The following is a 23,305-nucleotide window of genomic DNA, read 5'->3' as shown; positions in this document are numbered from 1 at the left end:
GCAGCCAGCATGGGGAGGCTCGGCCGTTCCCAGCACCAAGGGGTCCCCACAGAAAGGGGGCCTGTTTCAGATCGGGGCTTGCACGTGCTCGCAGTCACCAAATCCCCGGTGACACACGCGTCCTTTTGTTGTTCCTGGAAATGAATCCCATTTTTCGGGCCCTTCCGAGCTCCCCCGCGCAGGTGGGAACGGGGGCGCCACCAGCACAGAGGCCGGCCCGGGGAGAGAGGGTCGTGGGGGCCCCCGCGCCCTGCCCCGCCCCGCGTCCCGGGGAGGCCGGCGGCCGCTGCGCGGGGAGCTGGGGGCGGACTGCGCGGGGCCAGGCGCGCCCCCTCCCGGCGCGGACGCACCGGCGCGGCGGGCGGGCGGCGGGGGCCGCGGGGGGCGGCGGCTCCGGGCTTTGTGGCCGCGGCGCGCGCGGCGGGGCCTGGCCGGCCGGGGGCGCACCGTCCGCCCGGCGCTCTGAGCCCGCGGCCCAGCGCGAGAGGAACCCAGGCCGCCCGCCTCGCCGGCCCCTCCCCGGTGGCCGCGCCGCCGCTGCAGGTAGGAGGCTCCCGGGAGGCCGGGCCGGGCGTGCGGGGGCCGCGGGCGGGCTTCGGGGCCCGAGCCGCCGCCGCCCCTGCCCCGCAGGCCGGGCGGCCGCTGCGCGCCCCGCGGGGACCCGGAGCCTGGGTTGGCCTGCGGCGCACAAAGCCCGCGGCGCGCACCTCGCTCGGGGGTTCAGAGGCGTCCCCGGGGTCCGGCACGCTGGAACCCGGGCCCTGGCGCCTCTGGGGAGGAACTCATGATCCCCAGGGCCTGGATCTACCATCCCGGGGCCCCCACCCTGTCCTGGGCGCTGAGCTCGCTTTTCCCGCTTGTTTCCTGGAAGACCCTGGCGTCCCATCCAAAGGTGTGCTGGGGGGTAGGGGGGTCCGTCCTTTGGAGGCCGAGGGCCGAGCATCACGCCGCTGCCCGCCTGACCTTGGGAAAGCGCCCCGACCCCGAGCCGAGCCCAGGCTCTGCTTTCGTAAACGGGGGTCCGGTGGGGTTTGGGGGGGGGGAGTGCGTCATGTCACACCTACCCCAGGGCGCTATTGGGGAGGATGTGCGTAATTAACGCACCTTAGTGATCATAGCTATCCGAGCGCGTTCCTGCGCCGGGGCCTAGGTACCAAACAGTTGGCATGAGTTATCTAAAGGGTCCCACTGGCGCTGGGATAGGGCTGCTGTAGATTGCAGGGATATTCTTTATTTAGGAGTAGGAAACAGTGAGGAATTTGGTCTCCCTATTCTGATTCAGAAGATTGGGTGTTTCTTAGGTGTGGTAACATTTAAGATGACAATTATTCCTGCAGTATCAGGGGAGCGGTGGCAGGATGTAGGGGTAGATTCGCAGTACATTAAAAACTGGACGTAAGAAAATATCAGGGTCAGAGATGTGCATTTCAGCATATCTGAAAAGTGGGTTGTTGTGAAAAGGAAATTGTTGAATGGTAATTCAAAAACAGAGATCCTGAGTGAGGCGTGAGGGCTGCTATGGGTGTTTGGGGCCAGAAAGAAAGAGTGAAGGGGTGGGTGGTGGAGAGAGGGAGGGACCAGGGTGCAACATCCCAGTAGCATTCTGGACCGGGATTCCATTCTATCCTCAGAGACCCACATCCTGCTTCCGGGGAGAGATGCAGGGATGAGAAACACAGGGCTCTTCTTACTCCCAGGCTACCCCAAAAATATCCAGATGGGTTGAGAGCAAGTGATTGGGCCCCCTAAGATGTCATTGTCCCTTCTCGGGTGACTCCTGACATTCTGTTAATGTGTTTGAAGAGTTTGGGAGGCTCACCAATCCTAAAGTGTGATAGGACAGGTTTAAACTGCAGAGACCTCATTGATGTAATGAAGGAGTGTGCTTTGATCCGGTCCACCTGGTTGGAGAAAAGTGGGCCTGAGGAGATGAGATTGTGGGGTTCAGTTTGAAAGGGGGAAACCCGAAGAAGCAAAAGAAAGGCGTGGAAGGCCTAGGTACTGCACCTGGGGAAGGGAGTAGACGCAGGAGCTGAGGGCCTCACCAACCGGTCTGCAGAAGGCCCAAGCAGGCTGCTCAGTTCTCAGCTCCCAAGGAGGCACCTCAACCCTCCTGATTTGTGATCCATTCTTTTTCTTCTTCTTCTTATTTAAAAAAAAATATATTTCAGTAATTTTTTACAGAGAGGAAGGAAGAGGGATAGAGAGTCAGAATCATCGATGAGAGAGAAACATGGATCAGCTGCCTCATGCACACCCCCCACTGGCGATGTGCCCGCAACCAAGGTACATGCCCTTGACCGGAATCAAACCTGGGACCCTTCAGTCCGCAGACCGATGCTCTATCCACTGAGCCAAACCGGTTTGGCTGTGATCATTTCTTACCTGTGTGTTGTGGAAGGTCGGGGTTGGACTCAGGCAATGGACTGAGTGATCAGGAAAGGCTTCTTGGAGAGGGTGGTTTTGTTTATTTTTATTAATTTGTGTAAGTGTGTGTGTGTGTGTGTGAGAGAGAGAGAGAGAAAAAGAGAGAGAGAGAGAGAGAGAGAGAGAGAGAGAGAGAGAGAAATATTGATGTGCGAGATAAGCATAGATTAGTTGCTTCCCTTCTTATGCATCCTGACGATATCGAACCCGCAATCTGGGTATGTGCCCTGACTGGGAATCAAACCCACAACCAACTGAGCCACACCATCCCGGGCTGGAGACGGGTGAGTTTAAACCCAGGCTTGAAGGAGGGGGTCTTGGGTACAGCTGATGGTGAAGACAGGGCGCGGCAGGTGTAGTGGAAAGAGCAGCTGCTTAGGACAGAGGCAGTGGAGAATGTGAATCTGGCTCTGTAATTTTTTTTATGAAAGTAAAACTTTTTATAACTCTCTGGTAGGGACTTCAACAAGTACCTTTTCCCTGTCCATGGTGTCATTCCTGCAACAAATGTCTGCTGAGCACCCATCCTTTGCTGAATCATATGTTTCACGCCAGGAACACAGAGATGAGTCAGACATTATCTAGTCCCTTAGGAATTCCCCAGGCCAGTGAGAGCAATGGACACAGAGAGCAAATTACAAAAAAATAAAAAATAAAAAAAAAAATATGGGAAGTGCTACTGTACAGTCATACACCACTGGCAGTGAGCTTCCTGAGGAGTCACTAATTTATTCTGGACAGAAAACTCAGGGCTAATCCACCTCCTACAAGATGAGTTGAGACCTTAGGATAGAGGTTTTGATGACCACTTCCTTATTCTATTTTTAACGCTTGTCTTTGCCCTGATAGTCTCTTTCTTAAAAAAAAAAAAAAAATCTTGGTGCAGTTGTGTGGGCATAGTGTGTAAGCTGCCTCAGACTTAGAAGGATGCTGCTATAAATAAAATAAGCATAACCGCTTGAGCATGAGTTGAGGAAAGCGTCACAGGAGTTACACAGGGGTTGGAGCTTGAGGGATGAAAATGAGCTCTTCTCAGTGGTCCTTGGCGTCAAGGACTCCAGCCAGAGGAAGCCCGTGTTCGGAAATAGGAAGACACGGCAGGTTCAAGGGCATGCAGGTGAGTTGGGTCTGGCTGGGTTGAAAAGACTATGGAGAGGGTGGAGCTCGGTGGACTGAAGGGGGTAGCGTCATCAGGGCGAGATGCGGAAAGGCCTTGTGTGTCACGTGGGGAGCTTGGCTGTATCTCTGGGGCGGTGGGGAGATGTCAGAGGTGGACACCCTGGACTGCGGCACCGTCACTGTGTTTTCGGAAGATCTCTTTGGTCGCTGTTGGAAGAGGGGCTGGGAGTTTGGGAGCTCCTTGTGGGAGCCTGGGACCTGACCTCAGACATAGGCTGTGAGAATGGGGGAGGAGAGGGAGATGTTCAGATGAAACACATCAAAGGGCTTGATGATTGGTTACATGTTAGTGAAGGAGCACATTGTGGTTTCTGCTTTGAGAAGCGAGATTGGTGTGGCTGAAATCGGACGTCAGGATGTTTGGGGGGTAGAGCCGTAATGAATGACTTTTAAGCCATGGAGTTAGGGAACTTTCCGGGATGCCCATCATGAATAATTAGATAGAAGTTGCTGGTAGACACCTGGAAATGTGTGTGGTGCTGAGGAGAGAGGATGGGGCTGACGCCCCTTTGAGAGAACACGGAGGACCTACTGCGTGCAAAAAATACCAATGAGTTGTGGTTCCAGCCTGAGAAACTCACCTTCTGAGGATATGGATAAACCACAGTACAGAGTGATGATTCTTCTTCTTCTTCTTTTAAAAATATTTTTATTGATTTTTTTTCAGAAAGGAAGGGAGAGGGATAGAGAGCTAGACACATCGATGAGAGAAACATCGACCAGTTACCTCCCACACACCCTCTACCAGGGATGTGCCTGCAACCAAGGTACATGCCCTTGACCGGACCTAAACCCGGGACCTTTCAGTCCGCAGGCCGACGCTCTATCTATCCACTGAGCCAAACCGGTTTTTGCCAGAGTGATTCTGAGTACTGCAGTAAGAGGTAAGCCCTTGGAGATCTGAGAGCTGACGGTTGTTGCTGAAGTGGTGGGAGTAGCAGAGAGAGAGTCCTCAGAGACCGGACGCAGGCTGGAGCGGGAACACCTACCTACGCAGGGACTCTGTGTTGTAAAAGCGCTTTTCAGGGAGGACACTTTCATCAAGATTCCGAGGGAATTTCAGAGAAACCGGGGTGGGGGTGGGGAGATGGCTTAGGCCGGAGCTGTGGGGGAGGAGAAGGAAGAGGTCAGAACTTTCAAGAACTGTCATCTGGCTGGCAGAGGGGACCGAGGGGGTGGAGGCACAGGAGGTGCCTTTAACACAGGCTGGTTCTGCTCACAGCCACACGGAGACACAGATGGCAAAAAATAAACACTTCCAAGTCGCAGGGCCGCCCGGAGTGGGTGGTAAAGGGGAAGACGAGGCAGCCGTTAGAGGAAGGCAGTTCTGCCCTCGGTTTCAGGCTGGAGAGCCCTCTGAGGGAGAGACGGAGGGGGCATCGGGGAGTGGCCTTCCTGGGAGCCAGGTGTGAACATGTGAGAGCAGGTGTGTGCCCTGGAGGACGTCTGACTGCTCTTACCTCTGGATAAAGTGAAATCGTGAAGGCATCAGAGTTGTGGTGGAGCTCTTAAAAAGTTTGACATACAATAATAATATTTACAAGAAGAAGCCAGGGGATTATTGATGATAAATCCTTTATAGAAGGAGAAATTTAAGATAGCAGATCATCTTGTAAAAATCGCAAACGGCAAGCAGGTTAACTTTAACATTGATTCCACAAGCCTTTATGGAGTGCCTACTGTGCTCCAGGCCCTCTTCAGGGACTTAGGGCCGTGGTTGGCAAACCGCGGCTCTCGAACCACGCGAGGCTCTTTGGCCCCTTGAGTGTGGCTCTTCCACAAAATGCCACGTGTGCACATACAGTGCGATTGAAACTTCGCGGCCCATGCGCAGAAGTCGGTTTTCAGCCTGGGCGAGTCTATTTTGAAGAAGTGGCGTTAGAACACTCAAGGGGCCAAAGAGCCGCATGTGGCTCTCGAGCCGCGGTTTTCCAACCGCTGACCTAGGGTGATAGGAATGAACAAGAGAACCAACCGATCACTTGCTTTAGACATTTCACCTGAAGAGGCTGGGTATGGGCCTTACATGGTCTATAACTTTATTCTGTTGCAGGGTTCTCTTTCATTGCATACTAGTGACTCCACTTGCCTCATAAATAATCAGAAAATACCATCTATGCATGTTAGGCATAGATTTGGACATTAGGTAAGCAGGAAGACCAATGTTGCGGCAATACTAACATGGACGGGATGGCCAGCGATTGATCGGACTTCAGAGAACACTTCCTCTAACTTGACAATGCAGAGATGAGGAGTTGGCAGTCGGGGAGGAAACAGACTTGCCTCACCTCACAAAATGCATTTTGGGATTGAGAGCAGTGCCCTTGAGTTTTCAATGGGCCGGCTGGGCTGGCGAGGGAAGGCTTCTAAGGGAAAGTGAGGGGGCAGGGGTTCAAGTGAATTTAGGCCCTCCTCTGTCACTAGGGCCCTGGAAGCCCCTTGTTTTGCTCTGAGCCTCAGTTTCCCCATCTGTAAAGTGAGAGCATTGGACTGCGTCCCTTTTTAGTGTCAGCATATTAGGATCTAGGTTGGTCCCCCCCAAAGGTGGTCAGCATACAGAGTCAGTAGACCAGGATCGGAAATAGCCTTTCACCTCTTTAGGGCGAGTTGATCACCCGTAACCTGTGGCCAGGCTTCCCCTCAGGGTCTGGGTGCCACATTTCCTGCCGCCCGCCTGCTATATTTGTAGACTTTCCTTCTTTCAGTCTTTGCCCTGCTCTGTGCTAGTGATAATTCTTTTTCTTTTTTCTTTTTTAATATATTTTATTGATTTTTTTTTACAGAGAGGAAGGGAGAGAGATAGAGAGCTAGAAATGTCGATGAGAGAGAAACATCGACCAGCTACCTCTTGCACATCCCCTACCAGGGATGTGCCCGCAACCAATATACATGGCCTTGCCCGGAATCGAACCTGGGACCTTTCAGTCCACAGACCGACGCTCTACCACTGAGCCAAACTGGCTTCGGCTGTGCTAGTGATAATTCTAATGCCAACCCAGTCTAGTAGGAATTATGGTTCTAATTCTAGATCCCCGCCGAGTCCTGGAGTAAGGTGCCAGCTTATCACACTGCCTTGCCTCTAGCCCAGTGGTTCTCAACCTTTCTAATGCCGCGACCCTCTAATACAGTTCCTCATGTTGTGGTGACCCCCCCCCACCATAAAATTATTTTCGTTGCTACTTCATAACTGTAATTTTGCTACTGTTATGAATCGTAATGCAAATATCTGTGTTTTCCGATGGTCTGAGGCGACCCTGCTAGCGGTTCTCAACCTGTGGGTAGCCTGGCAGTTCTCTAGCCCATCCACAGTCCGCTGTGCTGTATTATGTCTGCATTGGCTAGGACAGTGGTCGGCAAGCTGGCTCACGAGCCACGTGCGGATGGATCTCTGGCCCCTTGAGTGTGATTCTTCCACAAAACACCAGGTGCCGGAGTGCACGTACAGTGCCATTGAAACTTCGTGGCCCATGCGCTGAAGCCGGTTTTCGGCTCTCAAAAAAGAAATTTCATTCGTTGCACTGTTGATATTTGGCTCTGTTGACTAATGAGTTTAGGCTAGGATCTCCTCTGGGCTAGGATCTCCTCTATCTTCAGGAGTCTCAGTCCAGTCCCCTCTCTGATGCCTGCACATGCTCAGTTCATCCTCGTGTGTCCTCTTTCCCTCTGCTTTCTCTTGATCTCTCACACTAGTGTGGACACACGTGTCCCGGTCACTTCTTGCTTTGAAACAGCCTCTGGAGTGCACCTCTTTCTTTCCATTATCACCATCAGAGTCCAGGTCCTTTCTTAGCAATTATTTATCTCGATGATCTCCGTCAACTCTCTCTGTTTATATCTTACACATTCTTATGAGATCTACCTCAAATGTCCACTTGTTCATGAGGAAGGCAAATAACTCCTTTCCTCCTCTGAACGCCCAGTTGCTCTGTCCTCTATTATGATGTCTGTTTTAGTGTGCCTGTCATTTTATTTTTTTAATTATTACTATTATTATTATTATTTAAATATACATATATTTACAGAGAGAAAGGGAGAGGGATAGAGAGCTAGAAACACTGATGAGAGAGAAACATCAACTAGCTGCCTCCTGTACACCCCCTACCGGGGATGTGCCTGCAACCAAGTTACAGGCCCTTGACTGTAATTGAACCTTGGACCCTTCAGTCCGCAGATGGACTCTCTATCCACTGAGCCAAACCGGTTTCGGCTGTGCCTGTCATTTCAGCCAGCACTTTATGCATACCAGTGCTCCTCCCAGGCTAGAGGGTTCAGCTTGTCTTTGTCTCCCACATATTTGAGGAAGGTCCTGAGTCTCTGGCAGGAATTCATGACGTAGTTGTTGAATTGTGCATCTATGAAATAAAAGAGTCAATAAGTATTTCAGTGTACAGATGGTCCACAATGATTTTTTTTTTTTTTACTTTACAATGGTGCCAAAGTGGTTCACTCAGTAGAAACTGTACTGGCGATTTTGAATTTTGATCTTTTCCTGGGCTAGCGATCTGCCATATGTTACTCTCTCGTGATCCTGGGCAGTGGTGGGGAGCAGTGGTTCCTGTCAGCCATGCAATCATGACCGTAAGCCACCCGTAGTCTACAGCTTACGGTGTTGCCAGCATTCTTTGGATATTGCATTTTGTGTTTTGACATTTCATCGTGTCTATAAAAATGCCTCTCTGTGTCTCCTCCTTCTGGTAAGAAGAGGAAGACAGTTTACTCTTGAGATGAAACTCAAGATAATCGCCCAACTGTCGGCAGTTTAACATGGACGGGAGGGGCAGAAAGAACTACATTTTTTGAAGTTCTGGTCTGTGCTGTTCTTTACTCCCATGGCAGGGCATCTGTGCAGAGAGTAAGGCTGAGCAGGGGGTCTGAGTCTCATTTTACAGATGAAGAACTGCAAGTGATTTGACTTGCCCAGAATCACACAGGTGGGTGAATGCTAAAATCGGGATTTGAGCCCAGATTTTCTGCATCCAGTTTTTTGGTTTAATTCATTCACTTTACTTTAAAAACAGTAGTTCAGCCCTAACTGGTTTGGCTCAGTGGATGGAGCGTCGACCTGCGGACTGAAAGGTCCCAGGTTCGATTCCGGTCAAGGGTATGTACCTTGGTTGCGGGCACAATCCCAGTAGGGGGTGTGCAGGAGGCAGCTGATCGATGTTTCTAACTCTCTATGCCTCTCCCTTTATCTCTGTAAAAAAATCATATATATATATGTTAGTGTTTCGGGAATTGTGCTGATTCTTTTCTCTTTGTTCTTTTGTCACATTGGGATTGCGTTCTTTTATTTTGTCCTGTCTATGGGTCTTTGCCTAGCCCACAGGGAACTGCTATTGCATTTGGATTTTGCTATTTTGTTTTACCATTTTTATTTTAATGCACCTTTTAGTGTACTGACTGTTTTATCATGCGTGATACTCATCTTGTGCCTAGTGGGCCATTTTACGCCCATATCAGAATGTAGTCATTCATTTCATGTTTGCTGAAGGCCCACTGTACGAGGGTCATTCGACTTGTTGGACTACAGCCACCCGTGGGGATGGGTAGCACTCTGTCTAGCAGAAACGCAGACAGAAAAGATGATCTGAAGTGAGCAGATTTGGGGCACAAGTGAGGCCCGTCTCTCCCTCTCATAAAAGCAGATACAGCAGGGAAGGACTGTTATGTTGTCATCTATCACCCATTGTGGACATTGCCGAGGAGTTGTAATCTAGAAGGTGCTTTCTAGCCTCGAAGTTTCCATGGACAAGCTTCAGCTGGAGATCTCTTTTGGGAAGTGCTTGTTTACTTAGGACCATCAGTCAGATGCTTAAGCAGAATGCCAGCATCCCCTTGAGGGGTGGACCATTTTAAAGCTCCATATTATATCTACAGTTATTTTTCAAACATCCATTCTTACCAGATCAACAGCAGACATTATTTCAGAGCTTGGGTTGGAGTGAGAGAGGAACGCCTGGGTGGGAGTGGGAATGAGGGGCTAAGGGCCCCAAGTTTGAGACATAGAGGGGTGAGATGATGGATGGAGAGAGGAGGGGAAGAGCCACCAAATGGAGCCAGACAGAGGCAGGCACTGCTTCCCCTAAAGTTGCTCTTCCTCGGGACCTTTCTCTGATGACAATTAGATTGTTCTGCAATTCGACATGTAATTTGAGCAAAGGCACTTGAGGTTGTCATTAGGTCTGAAAGGAGAAAGCTAAGCAGAGCAGAGGGCGGTAAGGACATTGGAGTAAGACGTGAGTTGGAATCCTGGTTCTTCTTCTTACTATTTGTGTGACTACCAGCTAGTCACCGAGCCTCACTTTTCCGATCTGGGAAATACAATTGGTGCGTGGGGATAAACAGCCTACTTCCGAGGTTGCTGGGAATCCATAGGGGCTTTTGGGGTACACTGGCTCCCACCAGAATCCCTTTATAGCCCTGCAGACTGCAACCACATGGCCCCCGGAGGCCTGCTGTTCTACAAAATTAAGCAAAGTAAATTGGTAACTCTGCATTTACTTAGCTAGTGATTAAATAACAGCTTAGTTAACAGGCTATTAATGGTCCCCAGGTGTTGGCAATTCTCAGCATTTGCTTTTGAGAGCAGTTGTACAATTTCTTCTGGTACTTTAATAAAGTTGTGTTTTGTTTTTTTTTTAACAGAAAAGATTATAATGTAACAAACGATGCTCTCAGGAGCTATTTGGGGGAGGATTACATGATATACTGCATATTAAACACTTAGTGTAGGGTCTAACTCACCTTGTAAGGTTCAATAAAAGTTATCTGCTGTTATTGCAGTTCATTAGCGACAACTGGCCACACTTAGGGCAAGATCTTTTGTGAATTTAGACTCCCCCCCATGAGCCCACCGCCACCTGGTGGCAGCTAGAGGTACTGCACACATTGTGAGGAAGAATTAAATTGCTTGTAGTTTGAATTCCACCAAGTATAACAGGGACTTTGCTCAGAGTGTGGCTCATTTGCCTCAGAACTGGAATTCACATATCATTAATCAATGAAGTGACGCTTTTCACCTCCACAGTTGGCACCGATTTTTAAAAGATGTTAACAGCAAGAGTAAATGAAGTGTGGAAACAGACATGATCGTGTGTTAATAGTAGGTATGTAAATCAGTACTCCATTTCTGGAGGACAGATGGTGATGTAACCAAAGTCTTCAGTGTTTGCATCTTTTGTGGCAACCATTCCTCCCCTAGGGACTTATCTTGAAGAAATAAAGAAAAATGTGTGTGTGTACATATATATATATATATATATATATATATATATATATGGAATATAAATATTTATAAATATATATGTCATATATTTATAAAAATATAAATAACATGACATATAATAGAACACAATAGGGAACAATAACTTTTTCATTTGTGAATCAGAGTCTCAATCCTTATAACATGATTCTTAAAAAGTATGAGCCCTAGCTTGCTTGACTCAGTGGATAGAGTGTCAGCCTGCGGACTGAAAGGTCCTGGGTTTGAGTCCAGCCTGGGTTGTGAGCTCAATCCCTAGTGGGGGCTTGCAGGAAGCAGCCTATCAATGATTCTATCATCATTGATGTTTCTATCTCTCCCTCTCCCTTCCTCTCTAAAATCAATAAAAATATATTTAAAAAAAAAACACACAAAAAAGTGTAGGTGCATGAGGAAAAGAAGGCATTTTGACATCTTGGGGCAAAGTAGTAGGGATGGGGGATCAGATCAGAATCTGCTGTGGGAGCTGTTTAAGAACATCCAGTAAACTTACTGATTTCTTAATAAAAGCTATAGAAAGTAAATTAGTTATAAACATTTTGGTGGAGAGAGATGATACTAAAGAGATGCAGGAGATGTGTGTTAATAAATTTTAGTTTGGGGAAACACCGATTTACAGGAAGTAGGAATATTGATGAAGGCAAAAAATTAATTTTGGTCTTTGGGGGAGAAGGAGCCTGAATGAAAAAGGTTGAAAATCACTGTGCTAAGTGAAAGAAGCCAGTCACAAAAGACCTCATATTGTATGATTCCATTTGTATGAAATGTCCAGAAAAAAAAGAAAAAAGAAAGAAAGAAAAGAGAGGTATTTGGCTCAATCTCTAAGTGCCGGGGCCCTTTCACCTCTGGAATGATATAAATTATTTACATAGGATTGTACACTTTTAAACACGGCTTTAGACCTCAAGGATCACAGACTCCAAGCCCTCATTTTAAAGATAAAGAACCTGAGGTTCCTCTAGGAGGGTGGTTGTATCCACCACGGTCATAGACATAGTGATGGAAATGTCAGGTGTTTCGGGTGATTTCTTGGTGGTTTTGAAATCTTGATAGTGTTTACAAGATCTCTTATATTTGCCAAAACTGGTTTGGCTCAGTGGATAGAGCGTCGGCCTGTGGACTGAAGGGTCCCGGGTTTGATTCCGGTTGGGGGGCATGTGCTTTGGTTGCGGGCACATCCCCGATGGGGGGTGTGCAGGAGGCAGCTGATCGATGATTCTTTCTCATTGATGCTTCTAATTCTCTATTCCTCTCTCTTCCTCTCTGTAAAAAATCAATAAAATATATATTTTTAAAAATCTCTTATATTTGGTTACACAGTGGCTCAGTCTTCAGCTGTGACAAAAACTTTGAGAAAGCTGTCTAGTTGAAAAGCTGCCTAACATTCTCAATTTGGGAAGTAATGAGTGTCCTCGCAGGATGCAGGAATAGATACATTAACAGACTAGAATTCCATATTGAAGTTCCATTAAGGATGTATTTTTCTGCTGATATTCTCAGAATGGCCAAGACCTCCAACACGCGACCTACTCGAACATCTGTGAAGTAAAACCCCACTCCTAGTAAACTTCTGTTTTCCCGAGACTGTGCTAGGTCAACATCAGCAGAAAAGAAAGAAGTGCTGTGTTTTGGGCAAGGGGATCAGGGCAGGGATTAGCTTTCAGTGATTTGCTGACATTTTCATTCCTGGCATTCGTAATAATCGCCTCCTACTTCCCTTTCCAGGATCGCTGACGACGGCCAGGAGCAATAGACTGGAAGATGCAAAACAACGAAATCATAAAACCTGCCAAATACTTCTCAGAGCTGGAAAAGAGCATCCTGCTTGCGTTGGTCGAAAAGTACAAGTATGTGCTGGAATGTAAGAAAAGCGATGCGCGGACTATTGCCCTCAAGCAGCGGACCTGGCAGGCGCTGGCCCACGAGTACAACTCCCAGCCCAGCGTGTCCCTGCGGGATTTCAAGCAGCTGAAGAAGTGCTGGGAGAACATCAAGGCTCGGACGAAAAAGATTATGGCCCACGAAAGGAGGGAGAAGGTGAAACGGAGCGTCAGCCCGCTCCTGAGCAGCCACGTCCTGGGGAAGGAGAAGATCGCCAGCATGCTGCCCGAGCAGCTCTACTTCCTGCAGAGCCCGCCCGAGGAAGAGCCGGAGTACCACCCGGATGCCCCCGCCCAAGGTATGGCCTGAGCTCGGCTTGCACGTTCCCATGGGGGACCTGTCCTCCATGTGCATTTTAGAATCCCGAATTCTAGGGGACTAGAATTCCAAACCTGAGTTTCCCAATTCAAAGTCACATAGTACATAAAAACAAAAGTACTTGCTTATGTATATCCTTGTACTATCTCTCTTATCGCTATTATTACTTAAGAATAAGGAAAACGCAGGGGCTCCATGAATATAGTTGTCATCAATGAAGTACTTTAGTAGCTTATCTTAACCTGTCACAAATATAATGAAGTGGATTTGTTCGAAGGTTTATTTCATTCATTCAGTCTTTCCCCCACTCCCCCCAAAGAAGTATTTCTTGAGGACCGATAACGTGCAAAGCACTGCATTAAGTCATGCAAAAGGCCACATTACTAGTAAAAGAGTGAACTGTTTCAGACTTAATACAAGTTGTGAGACTCATAGAGCAAATACCCACTTAGCATTCACCCAGATTAAAAAACAGCATTTCCGCCCTAGCTGGTTTGACTCAGTGGATAGAACGATGGCCTGCGAACTGAAGGGTCCCAGGTTCAATTCCGGTCAAGATTATGTGCCCAGGTTGTTGGGCTCAATCCCCAGTGGAGGACTTGCAGGAGGCAGCCAATGAATTATTTTCTCTCATCATGGATGTTTCTATCTCCCTCTCCCTCTTCCTTCCTCTCTGAAATCAATAAAAAAATATATTAAAAAAAATATATATATATGCTTAAAAACACACACACAGCATTTCCACCCAATATTATATTGTGATCTGCAGTTTTGGTTTGTGGCACTCCTGGTAACTTGAGGAATTCTGGGGAAAATTATTTCCTTTTTAATATACTTTTGTTGAAAAGATAAGTATGTTATATAGAGTTCTTCAGGAAGGAAAAGATGTTCATATAATTGAGGAAGTAATGATAGCATGTTATCATTACATGTCATAGCTTTAAAAGGCTGGAATTAAGGGGCTATTGAAATGTCTCCAGGCAAGAAGAGGGTGAGAGAATGCAATAATAATGCCTCTTTTAAGATAAGAATGGCTAGTTTATATGAAGATTCATTGTACTTTGCACAAGACACAATAATTTCCGGGACGATCAGAAGGCTGTTCACAAGGTGCACTAAAGACCCTGCAACAGGGACATCTGATCTGTGGCTTGCAGGATGAGAAATTCACTTATTAGGGTCCCCACAGTAGTTTGAGCTCTGAGGGACCAGTTAATTAAAAGTCACAGTGCTATCCATGTAGGTTGAAAAAGATAATAACCAAGTGAACTGAATTAACACATTTTGATTAGCACTCCCAACCCCTCAGACAGATTATCCTGGGAACTTAAGTTGCAATCAAAAGTTTGCTTGCTGCCCTACTGGCTCAGTGGATAGAGCGTTGGCCTGCAGACTGAAGGGTCCCAGGTTCAGTTCCAGTCAAGGGCACATGCCTGGGTTGTGGGCTCATTCCCCTGTAGGAGGCAGCTGATCAATGATTCTCTCTAATCGTTGATGTTCCATCCCTCTCCGTTCCTCTCTGAAATCAGTAAAAATATATTTAAAAAGAAGTTTGCTCGCTGATCATCTGACCAAGGTTAAGTCCAGGGAGCCAGCTGGGCAAGCACGGTGGTTAATGTCATGTGCATCATGCCTCATTTTCTAGTGCAGAGCCCTGTGTCTGGATTTTGATTTTTGAGTCCTAAGCCACAGTACCTTCCAGCAAACAGTGTTTATGCGGACACCTGTCTGCTCTCTGTTTGGCCCCTTCTCGTTGCTGCTTCTGTCGGGATGTAGCCCACTGCTGACAGGCAGTGTCCTTGTTTTGGAGATGTTTGTAGCTTCAGCCAGCTACTCTCCATCTTGCTGGCCCTGGAGGCAGTGAAGGGACTGGTGCTGGAATGGGAGGGAAGGAGGTGAATAGCAGGGCTCCTTTTCAAGTTATGTTCCCTGGGAGATGTTATCTGGGAAAGTGCTGGTGTGGACTGCTGTTAATTCACTTTGCACATCTTTGATCTGTATTATTCTGTAGTGATTTCAAGGGTGGTCCTAAGAGGACAGTCCCATTCCCCCATTTCCAAATTCTAGGGTGGTATCTAGAAAGTTCATAAGTGTTTTTCTTTTTGGAGGAAATGATATAATTCATGTATTCATAAACACAATTTATAGGTTTCCAGCAAGAAGGGGATAGGTATGGACTCTCAGTGTCCTTCCTGTCATGATATTTGCTAGACACCAACTTGTAAATTAGATTGATATTAAATTGGATGTTTGTACATATATGACATATGAGACTTCTCTTTTTGCTGGTGATTCTTAAAATATAGGCAAATGTTGCTGAAACCGGTTTGGCTCAGTGGTAGAGCGTCGGTCTGCGGACTGAAAGGTCCCAGGTTCGATTCCGGTCAAGGGCATGTAAATTGGTTGCGGGCACATCCCTGGTAGGGGGTGTGCAAGAGGCAGCTGGTCGATGTTTCTCTCTCATCGACGTTTCTAGCTCTCTATCTCTCTCCCTTCCTCTCTGTAAAAAAATCAATAAAATATATATTAAAAAAAAATATATATATATATAGGCAAATGTTACCTGTTCCTGTCTACAGGTCAAATTTGTAGTATGGTACAGAACCATGGTGCTTTGTTAGTTGGGGAGTGTGTCCAAAGTAATCCGTTAACACAAGTAGATAAGGTCGTTGAACTCTTTCTATACGTTACAACAGCTTTGGTGTTACCCAATTCCTTTTACATTTAATTTACTTTTAAGAAATAGAAAGAAAGCTGAACTTGTCAATCATTCCTTCTGGGTCCTTGTGGGAAAAAGGTTGAAAATATGCGACAAGGTTATGACTCTCATTACATCACGTGTATTTTGACACACAGAGTGTGTGTATGTGCACGCGTGCATATGTATGTGTTTTACTTTATCCCTTACACTGTGCTATCCAATACAATAGTTATAAGTCACAAGAGGTCAGTAAGTCCTTGAAGTGGGTGTGTAGACCAAATTGAGACGTGCTATAAATATACACCTTGTATGTTGAAGACTTCGTATATAAAAAAAAAAGAATGTAAAATCTATTACTAATAATTTTTATATCAATTACATGTTGAAATGATAATATTTTAGAAATGTGGGACTTAAAATATTTTACTATAATTAGTTTCACCTCCTTTTACTTCTTTAATGTGGTATGAGAATTTAAAACTGCATATGTAGCTTATATTTCAATAAGACAGCACTGCTCTAGCACATTGCAGAATACCTGTTGCAGAATTGGGCACTCAGAGAATTGTGGGACTTTATTAACCACGATGGAGCCTTACAGTATTCCACTAGAGGCCTCCCTCCAACAATTTTTTGTGTGTGAGATAATTTCACTTTTGTCGTCTTGATCACTGTACCTTGTCAATGGGACTTTCTTGAATGTACATTTGTATTTGAACTCAGTCATTTAAAAATGTAAGTTTAACACTTAAGAATGTATTTTCAAAACCCCCGAATTCTCCCCTTAAATATGTTAAAACACTTTGTATTCTGTAAATTTATATTTGATAATTTGGCTTTGATACTTATCTTCCATGTTCAGATAAGTGAGATTATCTTTGGGGAACATGTTTGCAGAACAAACTAAGGGAAACCACAAAATTTGCTGGAAGTGGTCAGGAGGTAAGATGACAAATGTCAAATATATTTAAGCAAACTAAGATTTCAGATAGTTTTTAGATATCTTTAAGAGAATTTATAGTTAATTTCATAGACCATTATTTATTATAAAGCTATATTTGAATAATGCAGACATGGGCACTCAAAGCTGTAATTAACACAAAAACATTCCTTAATGAATTCCAGTATTATCACTATTTAATCCAACTTTGTTCTTCTGGGGTGAGAACTCAAGAATAGGGGACTGGATTATATGGCCACTCATGGCACACCAGCATCGCTGGTCTGGGAAAAGCCCACTTTTTTGTGTTACTTATATATTTACTCACCATTCAGCACTTTCCTCCTCTTCTCCTATCCCTTCATCATTCTAATGTGATTGTGTTTCCTCTCACATGTTCTTGAAAGCATGCATTGCTCTTTTGTGCACATATTTTTTCTCATTTAAATAGATTAGAGATTGTGCTATAGATACCATTTTTTGACATTTTCCTCTTAGAATAATGTTTTTGCAACATGTCAGTCTAATTTGTTTTCTTAGTTGATGCATAATATTGCATATTGTGCACCTATCACCTTTTATTTATTCACTAGTAGCCCTGTGCACGAATCCACGTGCCAGTAGCTCTCTGCGGGGCCTGGCCGCTCTGTGCCCACTGCCCAGAGGCCCATCTTTGGCCAGGCTTGGAATGCTTGCCTTGTCACTGTGGCGACAAAGCAAGCAATTCTGCCAGGCAGCTCATGCTGTCCACTCCTAGTGGCTACTTTCCCCTCCGCCCGGGACTGGGGGATTCTGATGGGGTTGAGAGGACTGGGCACCGCCATATTTGTGACGGAGTGATGGTTAATTTGCATATTACCCTTTTATTAGATAGGATTCTCCCAGTCCTGATTCCTTTGTTCTGTTGAGAAGTGCTGGTGTTTGGCCTGAGCACAGTTTCCTTCCCATTCTTTTTTTTTTTTTTTTTTTTTTTTTTTAATATATTTTATTGATTTTTTACAGAGAGGTAGGGAGAGAGATAGAGAGCTAGAAACGTCGATGAGAGAGAAACATTGACCAGCTGCCTCTTGCACCCCCCCACCCCCACTGGGATGTGCCCACAACCAATGTACATGCCCTTGACCGGAATCGAACCTGGTACCTTTCAGTCTGCAGACCCACACTCTACCACTGAGCCAAACCGGTTTCGGCTTTCCCATTCTTTTACTGCCATAGTAGGCTTTTCCTGCTGGTATTAAATTTACTCGAGTTGCCCAAATGAAAGAATGCTCCCTTGACTGTGTTCTCTGGTCCCAGGAAAGCCCTTAGGCCTTCATATCCATTTTGCACAAGATTGAGTTGTTTTCTGCTTCGGGTGGCTTTGTTTTACCTGGGAGAGAGATTACATGGTGTGTGTTTGCCATTCCCAGGGTGGTCTTTTTTCCAATTAAGAAAAGATTCTCCCCATCTGAACACTAGCTTCCATTCATGGGAGCTAATATTTGTGTGAGAGTTAATTAACTACTTCATCAGGCTTCTCTAGTTTTAGGCCCCTGCTCCTGCTAGAGTCTTCTCAAGAGGCCTGGCTTTCTTTTTTCTTTAAAATATGTGTGTTAGCACACATTTACACTAAAAAAAGGATTGTTGTTACACACAGTCATTTCTGTGCTCCCAGACATGAACATACTGTCTTAAATGTTCATAGCTCTAGAGAGAAATTTGGAGATCAAAATTTGGAATATACATCTACATTTCTTACTAATGGGTAATTTTGTAGTGAATACAGTGTGGAGGCTGCATTTTAAGATACGAAAGTGATCAGCTGAGCACGTGAAGTACTGAGAGGCTAGGTGTTGTGCTAGTTGACCTTGGAGTTTGGAATGATGAAGACCTGGATTGGAATCCTGGTTCTTTCAACTAGCTACTGTGGATGTTGTGTTTGATGTTCGGTAATAATACCTCCTTCACTGAGTTGTTGTAAGGATTAAATGAGGTAATGCCTGTAAAACACTAGCATAATGCCTCAAAATAGTAGCTGCTGTCATCGTCGTCATCATCATCATCATCATCATCACCTCCCTAAAGCCTAGAATTGTTGCAATAAAAATGAGCATTTAGATATTGGGAGAGAGGAGTGATTGTGAGGGCATAAACTCAGGAGTATCCTCTGGAATGAAATCAAAGAGAAGAGAGGCGAAAGGTACCAAAAAACATCTGTGCCCAGTCTTCAAAGAAGGTACAATACTTTCAGATCTAAGACTAGAAAGGAAACGGATGAGGTAATCCTCTTCACAGTTGATGCTCTTATCTGAGGGACCTATTCTTAGTGTGAAGTGTGTCCCATCACTTTGTCCTGAGCCTCGGCTCTTTCCACCTAGCTGTGCTGTGCTGGAGCCAGTTCATCCCACACACATTTCTTATGGGCCCAGCAGTGTATTGGACCCTGTGCTGGCTTCTTTATGAAGATGAATAAAAGCTAGTCTCTTTGTTCAAACTATTCTAGTTAAACCTTCAGCTTTAACAAGTGCTCTGCCAGACATAGGCTCCGGAGGCAGTGGCAGCATGAGGGAAGGGCATCTGGTGGGAGGCCGGGGCCATCGGACTTGGAAAAGGTTCCTAGGGAGACATTTTCATTATCTCTGGATGATACAGAAATATCCCTTTAAAAAAATATATATGGATTTCAGAGAAGAAGGGTGAGAGAGAGAGAGAGATAGAAACATCAATGAGGAGAGAGAATCAGTGATTGGCTGCCTCCTGCATGCTCCCCATTGGGGTTCAAGCCCGGACCCGGGCATGTGTGCTGCCTGGGAATCAAATTGCTAGTGACTGCCTTGTTCATAGGCCGACACTCAACCAATGAGCAACACCAGCCTCCCAGAAGTACTCTTCTTAACCTTCTCTTTCAAAAGTAAAATGTTTACCTTTTCTTTCACCTTAATTAGGGACTAGTTATGCTTGTTACCCAACACCTTGGAGTGAAATTACTTATACAGTAGCCATTTCCTTTTACTAACAGACTATTATGGGTTAGGTTTCTCCCACTAGCCATTAGCATGCACAGCATCCCATCTTCTGGAATAACGGAGTGGCCATAATAATGTAATCAACTCTTGTGAATACACAGTATTTTTCTCCAAGGAGACAATTCTCATTATTGGAAGTGTCAAACTTCCCAAGAAAGCCTTGGGAAGACTCCATGGGTTAGTGGTTGTCTCACTGAAACTCCCTAATTCACACTAATGTCACTGCCCTATAAAAAATAGCGGTGCCAATGTGGCACCGCCGAAAATGGCATCATTCTGTATCATATGCTTTTCCCCCCCTTTTGTTCAAGGCTTCAGACAGTAACCAGATACCCACTGTGTACCAGGTAAAGTCATTGGCCTCAATGATAAAAGACATGAGTAAAGCATGGTGCCAAAATAATACTAGTACAGGGTCTGCAAAACACAGACTTTATTCTTGTATTAGTCTGTAGTATTTATGGTGCTATTTTCCGTATGAAAACCTCCTTTAGCCCCACCCCATGTGTGTTCAGTGCTGTAACAAAGGAGTAAGTGTAGGGAAGGGAGAGAGAGCTCTGGTTCTCAGAGCAGGTGGCATTGATCTCGAGGGACGTAGAAGTTGGGGGGCGGGGGGGGGGTGTGGAAAAGGGAGAATGGAGTAAGTGTGTGTTGGAGGAACTGTGAGTCAGAACAGTGAAGAAAAGCATGGCCTTTGAGAATGTGCGTGGTTTGTGATAATGGAAGGGTGCGCAGGGTATTTTGAAGAGTAAGACAAGAAGACAAAGGAAGGTTAGAACCAGATTATAAGCATTACTTAGGGTAGATTGAAAACCACCAAAGAGAAGAGCCTCGGGGGCATATTAAAAGGTTAGAGGTGGGTTGGAGCCAGAGTCTTGAGTCCCAAAAGGAGACTAGAGAAGAAGCAGTCAGCGAGGATACTGTAGAAAATCTAGAAGAGGGTGATGGTTCAGGAGCTAATAGAAGGAGAAAACATCTCAAAAAATGTGTCAAGTGCTCGGGAGAGGTTACCTAAGCGGGACATTGACCAGGGTCTTTGGATCTGAATATTTACCCTCAGGCGGCAGAGTTACAGGTAGCTGCCAGATATAGGTGGAAGGAAGCTAAGCCAGCGAGGAGAGGCTCATTTTGCAACAAGGAACATTCATGAGATAACTACCCAGGAAATAGAGCGGTGACTTGTGGACTTGGAATATGCGTTCATAGCTAGATGAGAAAGTGAGCAAAGGAGGTCAGACTGAGAGAGAACTTAAGCTCAAAACCAACTGCTGGCCGTGTACTGTGGCTGTCTGCTCTCTTGGAGTTGTCCACACTTCAGGTTAGAACGTACATCCACATAACAAGATCATCGGTTCTTGACTAAGCTCAGTCTCTGACACTGTTCCCACAGTCTGCAGTTCCTAGAAATGACACGATGAAACAACTTACCATTACTTCTTAAGAAAAAAAAAAATTGCTTTGGGTTAATGGGTTTTTAAAAAGTCAGGTGTGGCAAGGGTACGTGTGTCCACGCAGGCCAAAGCAGATGCTGTTTCAGATGCATCCTGTACTGGGGGGACCCTGACTTTGAAATAGGATGACTTACTCTCTGCCTGTAAAATCCTTGAACATATGTTTTCTGCTACTGTTTTTCAGAATCATTTGCTGTTTCAAATAGAGAACTGTGCGATGATGAGAAAGAGTTCATACATTTTCCAGTGTGTGAGGGGACCTCTCAACCTGAACCCTCGTGTTCAGCTGTCAGAATAACAGCCAATAAAAACTACAGGAGCAAAACCTCTCAGGAAGGTGCTTTAAAAAAGATGCATGAGGAAGAACACCATCAACAAATGTCCATCTTACAACTGCAGCTGATACAAATGAATGAGGTGCATGTGGCCAAAATCCAGCAGATAGAGCGGGAGTGTGAGATGGCAGAGGAGGAACACAGGATAAAAATGGAAGTTCTCAATAAAAAGAAGATGTATTGGGAAAGAAAACTGCAAACTTTTACCAAGGAGTGGCCTGTTTCCTCATTTAACCGGCCCTTTCCCAATTCACCCTGAGACCGTGAGGGTGAGGGCTCCCTCGCGGTGTTGGTCTGTATTGGCCAAGGAAGTCTGGAACGTGAACGTGCGGTCAGTAACCTGTGAACAGCTACACCTAGGCAACGTAGAGTGGTAGTAGTCACTTATTTAAGAATATGTTCAGGTAAACAGCTGCCCCTCTGTACCCCTCCCGTGGCGAAGAAGCTGTTATAGTCTTCAGAACATGATCACTATGAGTGCTATCATTCTGAATGTAATGTCTCCTAATTAGAATTCGTACAAGAACCAAATGTGAGTGTTGTATTTTTTAAAAAATATCCAATGCAAGTGTGACTATCAAGGAGGGGACGGATGTGATTGTATGAGTTCTGTGCTTTCGTTATTCGGATTTTCTTTTTCTCGTTCTTTCGTTCTTTCTTCTTTGTTTATTGCGATTCATACTTTTCACTTCCTTATTTCTTTCCTCTTTCGTTTCTTAGGATTCCTTTCTTTCTTATTCTACCTCACTCCCTCCTCCCCTCCCTCCCTCCCCCTTCCCTTCCTTCTTCTTTCTTTCTTCTTCTCTCTCTTTTTCTTCTCTCTCTCTCTCTCTCTCTCTCTCTCTCTCTCTCTCTCTCTCTCTCTCTCTCTCTCCCTCTCTTCCTTCCTTCCTTTCTTTCTTTCTTTCTTTTTTTTTTTCTCCTCCTAGACAGCAGAACCTTTCTGTCCCAATGATGCCCTCCCATTGGACGTGGCTGTCCCAGGAGGCCCCATGTCTCTCCTGGCGCAGCTGTCGCTCAGGACCTGCTGGAGGTCGTTAGGGAACCTCCCTCTGTGAGACCTGCAGCACCTCGTTCATTTTTCAGTCGTATCCTCTGAGTGTGGACTTTCTGATTTTATTTTATTTCTCAATATATTTTTATTGATTTCAGAGAAGAAGGGAGAGGGAGGGAAAGATAGAAACCCCAACGATGAGAGAGAATCATTGATCGGCCACCTCCCACACGCCCCCACTGGGGATCAAGCCCACAACTCAGGCATATGTCACGACCCGGAAATCGAACCCTGACCTTCTGGTTCGTAGGTCAACGCTCTACCACGGAGCCATGCCAGCTGGGTGACGTTCTGATTTTCAACAGCCCAACATGTGGAAGGATATTTCCTGCTGTGGCTCCTCCACTGCCTTTTCCTTTTTTTTTTTTTTTTTTTTTTTTAATATAGTTTATTGATTTTTTACAGAAAGGAAGAGAGAGGGATAGAGAGGGATAGAGAGAGAATCATCGATCAGCTGCCTCTTGCAACCCCAACTGGGGTTGTGCCCGCAACCTAGGTACATGCCCTTGACCGGAATGGAACCTGGGACCTTTCAGTCCGCAGGCTGACATTCTATCCACTGAGCCAAACCAGTTTCGGCTACTTTTTTTTTTTTTTTTTTTTTTTTTACTTTTACTTTTTAAGGTCTTTCCCCAAAGAGGAGTTCAAATAATATCGCCAACAAAGGGAGAAATTTTGTTGAGAATTCTACCTTCTGCCATGTTTGTTTTATTAAAAGGAAAGACTTGCAATTTTATAGTCACACTGTGTATG

At 45.7% G+C, this 23,305-nt stretch overlaps 1 protein-coding gene across 1 annotated transcript; it reads left to right on the top strand.

Annotated features, from left to right (window-relative positions):
- The first annotated feature begins 383 nt into the window (after positions 1-383).
- Positions 384-22,029, top strand: MSANTD3 (Myb/SANT DNA binding domain containing 3). Its single transcript, XM_036433185.2, has 3 exons — positions 384-543; positions 12,593-13,046; positions 21,348-22,029. Exons 2-3 carry the CDS (start codon positions 12,629-12,631, stop codon positions 21,755-21,757), a joined length of 828 nt encoding a protein of 275 aa, XP_036289078.1. The 5' UTR covers positions 384-543; positions 12,593-12,628; the 3' UTR covers positions 21,758-22,029.
- Positions 22,030-23,305: the final 1,276 nt, after the last annotated feature.

The sequence above is a fragment of the Pipistrellus kuhlii genome, unplaced genomic scaffold, assembly GCF_014108245.1.
Source record: "Pipistrellus kuhlii isolate mPipKuh1 unplaced genomic scaffold, mPipKuh1.p scaffold_m20_p_12, whole genome shotgun sequence".
Taxonomy (NCBI): Eukaryota; Metazoa; Chordata; class Mammalia; order Chiroptera; family Vespertilionidae; genus Pipistrellus; species Pipistrellus kuhlii.
The sequence above is the reverse complement of the archived record's forward strand: the minus strand, read 5'-3'. Positions and strand labels throughout refer to the sequence as shown.